This window comes from Periplaneta americana, chromosome 4 (genome assembly GCF_040183065.1).
Source record: "Periplaneta americana isolate PAMFEO1 chromosome 4, P.americana_PAMFEO1_priV1, whole genome shotgun sequence".
NCBI lineage: Eukaryota > Metazoa > Arthropoda > Insecta > Blattodea > Blattidae > Periplaneta > Periplaneta americana.
The window spans coordinates 71,937,514-71,946,350 of NC_091120.1; the positions used below are offsets into that span (position 1 = coordinate 71,937,514).

Genomic DNA, 8,837 nt, shown 5'->3' on the forward strand with positions numbered 1-8,837 from the left:
CGGAAAAGATAAAATTACTCAGACATGCTATCTACTGTCCGTCCAAGTGGTTTTGTCGCAGGGTCGTAGAAAGGGGAGAAATCACGTGACAGTTAATTACTTAACGAGGCCCTTTTATTTATGTTATATTAAACAGTTGTATAATATTACGTAGACGTCCAATTTCTAATAAATTAATGTTTTCAGAAAAGAGCTAAGACAGCCCAGCTACTAGCCTTCACAGAGTGGTGAGCAGAAGCGGGTGGGGGGGAAACCGGGATGTGACGTAGGCAAACGGACGACAGTACCTGTGAGAAAATATGATTCAATATTGAAAGCTCTTTCGTCACTGGAAAACGCGAACATATTTCTGGAACGTACTATACTCAGTAACTCATACGCGGCCTTGGTTCTGTGTGAAGAACGGTTTGAAGTTTACTAGTAGAGGAGGTGGGAGTGAAGTACATTCAAAAACTCAGGTACAATAAAAATTGAAGTAAAAATAAAATGATTCCCTGTATCTGTAACTTACTGTAAAAATTGCCTACTTATTAATGACAAATTAATTACTAAGCTGTCGTGCATGGATATTGAAATGTAACTCTCCAAATTTCACACCAGAATCAGTCGGAGCTAAAAGGAACTAAGTCACTTTTCACAACTTTTCAGGAACAGCAAAAAACATCCTACTATATTAATATTTTTATGTTATAGAATACCAAAGAACATTTCAAAGTTTGACTTATTTCCTTCTTCCACCGTTCGATGCGCATGACATCCATTGTTCAAGTGATTACATAACCAAAAAAAACTGCATATTTTGACTTAGTTCCTTTTAGCTCCGACCGATTCTTTTGGAATGTACTCGTATATATGCTCCTGAGTCCTGAGACATTTGTTGTTTTATTTTTAAAGTTAAGTATAATTGTACACTTCAGAAAAGAAGTCACCGACATGAAAGAAAATACTGAAAAATTCTGCAGGTTATGTACAGTTGGACACAAATGCAGATATATACAGTCCGCATTTCACGAGAAGATCCGAGCAAGGAATGCGAGTTTTTCCCCCCACTCTTAAAACCTATCCCCGACATGGAACCGGCTGGCCTTGCTTGTCCCAGCCGGCGAATGACGCCACTCTTATCCACCTGCTTCTTCAAGAACGCTGAGTTACTGGCTTACTCTCTCCTCTTACCCCGCAAGGACCATACTCCCCTCGCAGGGATCCTCTCGTGAAATTTGGACAGTACTATACTTCGGGTCTCTATACAAACATCTTATATCATAATCATGTATGCAGTATGCTATAGTATACTATACTCTCAAGACTCAGGAGGATATTCGGTATTCTAATATTAGAATCAGCACTTATGATCAAACTTATTAATTTTATTGCTATTTACAACGCATAGGCATTAAAAAGTGAATATCCTCTGTATACTTGGCATTGCCCTAAACTGTATTTGTCTTGCAGGTAGTGTCCACGTATCTTCTTATATCTTCCGCTATTGACCTTCATGACATCCTCAACGACCAAAGCGTCAACGAAACGAGTAAGAAGGCAAAGGATCCGATAATAATAGGTAATTATAATGTTCCAAGAGAGTTTTTATTTATATCACGACATCCTAAATGATTTATAGGAGTTTAAATAGCAACTCATAATTTTCTGTTAGAATGTTACAAGGGCTTGTGAGCAGAACTTAATGATTTCGTGATATTTGTAATATACTAGGATATTTAGATCATAGTTTTATTTCAGAGTAGGCCTATTGTTAAGACGATAATTAAAAAAAAATCGTCGTCTATATCAGAAGGCTTTTCTTTTTCTAATTTTTGTTCTTCTCACCCTCTTTTCCTGACTTATGTTGTCAGTGATTTTGTGGTTTCTGGTGTTTCTGAAGGAATCATGTGGTCAGAGTTCAGACTGATTTTCTGGTAGGTTTTACTTTATGATTACTTTCCTGACTTATGTAGACAGTGATTTTGTGGTTTCTGGTGTTTCTGAAGGAATCATGTGGTCAGAGTTCAGATTGATTTTCTGGTAGGTTTTACTTTTTGATTACGCGAAGAATTTCGATGGTGTAAACATCGGTTCCGAAAGATTTTCGCTGTAGTACATGTGTCATGAGCAGGGAGCGGATTTTGATGACATGACATCTTTTTTTTCTTCACATCCTTTGCAACGCCGTAAATAAAAATGTAATTTTTGGTCATTTTTCGCTGTTTTAATCTTTTAGGTAATTTTTTTTTTAATTTCGAGGAAATTTTTCGGTAATTTTCTTAATTTTTGAGGGAATGTTTTGGTCATATTTTAAATTTTAAGGTGTTTTTAATCACTTAAGCTCAAGACTTTAATAACGAACTAAAATTTCCCAATATAGGAAAACTCGTAAAATTAGTACTGACACTACCCCATTCAAATGCAGAATCTGAAAGGATTTTCTCGATAGTAAGTGATGTCAAAAGGAAAACGAGAAATACAATGGGAGATGATTGAGTCGTTGTTATACGCTCTGCCTCCCAAGCAAACTAATTGAACTGCAATTCCTTTGAAGTCAGCAACGTCCATTTTTATCTCCATCATTGGGATACATTATGCTATTGTAGTTAAACATTTTATTATAGCCTAATAAATTATTAATTATAGCTCATACTGTAGGTTGTGGAGAAATTTGTGTTCGTGTGGGAAATTTTATACTTTTATATGGGAATACCATAATATATAGTCTGGAGAGCTGTTAATTTAAGGTATGATTTTGACTACTTATGTATAGGATTGTTTATTTTAAGCAATTTTTTCAGCATTTAGGTCATTTTCTAAAACATTTTGGATCATTTTATAGGTCATTTTTAGTTTTTTTTTTAGATCATCAAAATCTGTGTCCTAATATCGACAAAATGATTTCGGATATGCTGTCTGTCTTTCTGTTTGTGTACAACGATTTTTCCTAAAGTATCAGATGAATTTTATTTATATTCAGTCCATATGAGTCAATTTATCCGGGAATGTTGTCAATATAATATTTTAGTAAAAATAATTTTACCCCATAGTCTTTATTTGAGATCAATAAAAAAATGTCGATTTTAAGATCAGGATTAGTCCATGAAATCCCTAAGGGCAAGATCCTCCTGAACTTATCAAGGTAACTACAGTATTTTGGCAGTTCCGACTAACCACTTCTGGAAAGATCCTCGTGCTTGTCTCAGTGCTCCCTTTAGTTCACTTCTCCCGTCCTCTCCATCCTTTGTCTTTGGTGACCAGTTAGTAGCAAAATTGACACTTGAGTCATCAGCCCATCGTCTCCTCTGTCGTCCTACTCTCCTGTAGTCTGATCTTGAGTCCAGAGTTGTTGTTTTCTGTATCCATCGGTTGTAGTCCATTTTCAAAATATGGCCTATACTTAGATTTGCGGCATCTTTGACACTTGTATCTTCCTAACCTCTTCATTTCGAATTCTGTCATTCAAACTGATGCCTAGAATCTTCCTCTTCATTTTCCTCTGGCACGTCTCTAACATTTTTCTTTCTCTACTTGTTAGAGACGAAGTTCCGTACAGCAAGCTGGGAAGGATACAGCTATTCATTACTTCCCTTTTTAATTTTCATGCTGAACGCCCTATTTGTGAGGAAGAATTTGAGGCTCCAAAATGTTGACCAAGCAGTCGAAAAGCGTTCTTGGACTTCTTTGTGTGCAGGATTGTTGAATGACTTAAATTGGCCATGATAAACTCTACATCAAATGCAACTATTTGCTTTCCTATTTACTGTAATCCATAAAATAAACTTACAAGTGAAATTATACAGAGTGTTAAAAAGTATCCAACATTTTAGGAGGTGATGGTATGCATCAAAACAAGAAAATGCCTAATAAACATGGATCCTACAACACATACTTTCTGAGATCTGAACACTTGTTCATAGGTGCTCAATGTGATGTCCATTCATGGCAATGCATTCCTCTACTCTTCGGTGTAAGGAATCACGCACTCTTTGAAATTTGTTTTAATACGTTAATAAGAAAGTCCTGATAACGATCCCCATTTAATCTCTTGGTCACCCCTATTAATCTGTCAACCCTATTAATCTATCACCAAGAACGTTGCCCGTAAGTTGATTGAGAATCGGTGTTGATGCATTATTTTTTAAACTGCAAGAGGATTTTATCAGCCCACACATGCTGATTACGAAAATTCACAACACCATCTCTGCTGAATCCCGCTGATATCCGCAACCAGACTTTTGTTTTCAGTATTCCTTCCGACGTATCATTATTCCATGCCAGGGGTGTCAACTACGGTATGATTATATGGTATCCTGCTGTATTGTAGAGCAGAGAAATGCATTGCCATGAATAGACGTCACATTATACACCTCCTATGAACAAGTATTCAGATCTCAGAAAGTATGTGTTGTAGGACCTATGTTTATTAGACATTATTTTCTTGTTTTGATGCATATTGGATACATTTTTTCTTAACACTCTGTATATTTCATTTCAGAGGAACAGTTATTTCCTGAGATAAATTAATTATTATTTACGTAATTATTTTTGTTATTCATTCTTGATTTACACCCCTTTGACATCATGAAACTTGTAGTAAGATCTTGCGCGTTCTGCCAATCTCTTCTTCTTTGGTGTCTTGGTGAGGGACTTTGTGGGTAGCGGTGGGGATATGATTGCATGTAGTATTGTTGTGTCGAAAAGGATTTGCTTTCTGAAATTCAGTTGAGTGTTGAAGATGTGTTGTGCTTGTGAGTACGTTGATATATTTCGTACTGTTCTAGTAGGCCTAGCCTATGTTTAGTTTTTGCTTTTCGGTTCGATGTGTAGAATTTCCATATTTTTCCATATATTGCTGTAGTTGTGGTTGAAGTAGGTGATGTGTTCTGCATAGGTGGATGTATTATTTAATTTGATTATGGCTGTGATGTGTTCGTTGTATCGTATTTGAAAAGATCTTCCAGTTTGTCAGATGCAGAAGTCGTAATTTATTGAAGTGTCACAACTCGAAACAGCAGTTTGATGTGCGGGTATTGTGCAGGGCTGCTGTGGACGTTCCTCGGGGTCATGGGTCTGCACATTGTGATGAGCTTGCTGCTCCTCCTGGGCGCAGTGAAGGTGAGTCTCTCTCCCTGCACCTGTACCCTTGTTACTCTGCTAAATCACTATAAAGCGCGCTGTTTTACGCAGGAGGTGCCCGTCATTTTGTGTCTCTGGCTCGCGGCCAACGTCGTCTTTCTGGTGGTCGTCGTGTCGGGAATGACGGTTCGAATCTTTCTCAATCCCAAAAGATTCCTGTCGTCCATTGGGAAACGGATTTTCAGCGTCGGTAAGTACACTCTCTTACGTGGTTTATTGAAGACAGATTTTTGTTTCAGTGTTATGCTACTGTTTCATGAAAGATGATCAGTACAATAGGGCAGGAATAAAAGGAATATGGTACAGTATGTCTGGTTCACGGATAATTCGCTTCTTCTTCTTCTTCTTCTTCTTCTTCTTCTTCTCATTCTCCTCCTTCTTCTTCTCATTCTTTCCATCTTTGTCGTTTCCTTTTCGATTTTCGTATCTTCTATTTGTCTTTGTAGTACACTTTAACACTTATTATAAACATATAAAACTTTCTTAAAAATTAAAACTTCAAAAGTGTCACAAATATTTTAAAAAAGGTAATATACCTTATTGACAGGAGTTGCCGTTTCGACACCGAAGTAGTGTCACCATCAATACCGTCTGTCAATAAGGTATAGCCTATTACCTTTATTAAAAAAAATATTTAACACTTTTGAAGTTTTAATTTTAAAGAAAGTTTTATATTCTTTTCTTCTTTTTGTCGTTTTCCTATCCTTCTTTGTTTTTCTTCTCCTTCATTAATCGCTTTTGCCCCTTCCTGTTATTTCTCATAGTATTATCACAGTCTAATATATATAGTCACGAAGGTCAATATGTAATAAATATGCATCCATAGATAGTTGCTAACCACTAGGATCGCTACAATCACCTCATTACAGACAATGCGAAATAGTACCTGCACAGTCTATTGTTCCTAGCAACCTCAACAACTCAAGCTTCGTGACTGTATATGCTAGACTGTGGTATTATAATCTATCTCTTTCGCCTTCGTCCTTTTCTTTTTTCGTCCTATGTCTCGTCCTTATCTCCTCCTCTTCATCGTTATATTTTCCTCATTTTCCAATCTCCATCTTCACTTTGTCTTCCCCTTCATCATAGTTTTCTTAATGTTGTTAGTATCCTTATTCATCGCCTGTTCCTTTTTCACAGTCTAATTTTTTATTTACTCTCTCCTCATCCTCCTTTGTCTTCTATTTATCGTCTTTTTTTCTTCACTCCTTTGTCGTTCTCTCTTTCGTCTTCCATTGTTTGTCTCTTTTTTCTTCCCGTCTTTGCCGTCTTCTCGTTTTCTTCTCTTCTTTATTGCCTTCTCCTTTTTCTTCTCTTTTTTGTCGTCTTTTCTGTATTCTTCTATTTTATCGTATTATCTTCTAATTCTCTTCTTCCTCGTCTTTTCCTTAATATTCTTCTCTTCTTTGTGGTCTTCTCCATTTTCTTCTCTTCTTCGTCATCCTCTCCTTTTTTCTCTTCTATTTCTTCCGCTCCTTTTCTTCCTCTTCTATGTCGTCAACTCTCTTTTCTTTTCTTCTTTGTCGTCCTCTCCTTTTCTTTCTCTTCTATGTCGTCCACTCCTTTTCTTCCTCTTCTATGTTGTCAACTCCTTTTCTTCCTCTTCTATGTTGTCAACTCTTTTTTTCTTTTTTATTTGTCGTCCTCTCCTTTTCTTTCTCTTCTATGTCGTCCGCTTCTTTTCTTCCTCTTCCATGTCGTCAATTCTTTTTTTATTTTCTTCTTCGTAGTCCTCCCCTTTTCTTTCTCTTCTATATCGTCCGCTCCTTTTCTTCCTCTTCTATGTCGTCAACTTTTTCTTTTTTTCTTTGTCCTCCCCTTTTCTTTCTCTTCTCTGTCGTCCGCTCCTTTTCTTACTCTTCTATGTCGTCAACTCTTTTCCTTTTCTTCTTTGTCGTCCGCTCCTTTTCTTCCTCTTCTTCTACTTCTTCTTCTTCTTCTACGTCGCCAACTCTTTTTCTTTTCTTCTTTGTCGTCTTCTCTTTTTCTTCTTCTTTATCGTCTTCTCCGTTTCTTCTCTTCTTTGTCGTCTTTTCCGTTTCTTCTCTTCTTTGTCGTCTTTTCTTTGCCTTTTTTCTACGTATTTCTCTTTTCTTATTCTTATTCTCTTTTATTTCCGTCTTCTCTTTTCATGTTATTGTCTTCCCCTCTCCATCGTTTCATCTTTTTTTTTTACTCTTCGTTGTTTCTCTTTTTCTTCTTTTCATGCTTCTTCTTTTTCCTTCTCACCTTTACCAAATACTTCTCTTTCTCTTCTTCATCTCTTTCACCTTCTCTTCTTTCTTGTCTGCTCTTCCTTCTCCTTTTCGTCATCGTCCTCTTCTCTTTCGTTTGTCTTTTCATACTATATTTTCTTCTCTTCTTTGCCAACTTCTATTTCTTCTTGTTTTCTTTGTATTCTCTTCTTCGCCCTACGTCCGCTCTATGAATTTGGAATAAGCTCAACATTCCCAAGGACAGTTTCTGGCCATGTTTGCAAAATAGTATTTTGAGGCAACGTGCAACAAACTAGAGATATTCGTCTATTCCGCAGGAACTGAGATGTAGGCTACTTCTACTTGTCTGTGTCAAATGAGCTATCACGTCGTTTGTCACTTTGACATAAGATGTATTAATAACTTTCACATGTTTCCATACAAATTAAATTTGTACAAAATTACGTACTTGCATTGCGAATGAAAATAAATTTAGACATACTTATTAAAGTTAAATTCCAAGACAGCTGACAGCGGCCAGACAGACTTTAACAGTGTGGTCGTGTTGACAGTGCTTGGAGTCTACTTCCTGGTGGTGGTCAAGAGTTTCCATAGGGAACTCAGAGAACGACGCGAAGCAGAGCCTGTGTGAGGAGAAACAGCCGACAGACACTTCTCGAAAGTACCTGATCTCAGAGCGGAAGACGAAGTTCGAGAGCATAGTGGTTGGTGCATGTCGGAGTATCTGATATAATTGTGCGGGTTACGTGACGAAGAAGCAATAATCTATTGGCTTTTAAAGACGTGTACGAGATAAAGACAACACCTTCCACAGTAGAATGATGTCTTACTGAGTTGTAGTAAGCAGATGTTGTTGATTCTGTTTGATGGCAACACGGTATTATTCTCTTCTGTAGTGTACTGTCTTCCGAGTTCGCACTACAATAGGGTTGCCAGATTTTTAAATTCTTGGGAGGGGGGCACTTGTAATCGAACTGTCTTTGCTGGGGAACGCTGTTTTTAACCATGAATCTCAACATAAAATAATAATAAATATAATTTTAAAATAATAAACAATTAATTTTTATTACACTAATACAGAAGTATGGCAGAACACACTATATTTATGTTTCAATTTAAATTACGTATATTTAAGTAATTCAATAATACTTCCGATCGAGGTTCTGGCTGATACAGCTGGTGCCAGCGTTTTTGGCGTGTGTCCTAGATATATAGTGCCATGTTTGTGAGCATGTTGCTAGTGCATCTGAGAATTGTGCCACTTCCTATACACATCACATCAGCCATTTGCCAAACACAGCTATCAGACTGACTGCGGCAAATGTAAAACACTCGCACTTACTTATTTCACACGCCAAAAACGGTGACGCGGACTGTACATGTACTATCAGACAGTACATTCTCACGTATGATATGTGTCAGAGGAAGAACAATTGTTGCATACATCTCAAGTCTGATTAGTGAACTATGTTGTTACTAGACAGCGATGTATGCAATGGA

The 8,837-nt window shown here is 37.0% G+C and overlaps 1 protein-coding gene across 1 annotated transcript in view; it reads left to right on the plus strand.

The window, feature by feature from the left end:
• The window catches only part of LOC138697907 (uncharacterized), a 31,897-nt gene extending 23,350 nt beyond the window's left edge, over positions 1-8,547 (plus strand). The window contains exons 3-6 of the mRNA XM_069823496.1: positions 1,453-1,561; positions 5,024-5,100; positions 5,173-5,311; positions 7,889-8,547. Of these exons, the coding sequence (XP_069679597.1) occupies positions 1,453-1,561; positions 5,024-5,100; positions 5,173-5,311; positions 7,889-7,968 (405 nt within the window). The 3' untranslated portion in view covers positions 7,969-8,547. The remainder of the gene's footprint in view (positions 1-1,452; positions 1,562-5,023; positions 5,101-5,172; positions 5,312-7,888) is intronic.
• The last annotated feature ends 290 nt before the right edge of the window (positions 8,548-8,837 follow it).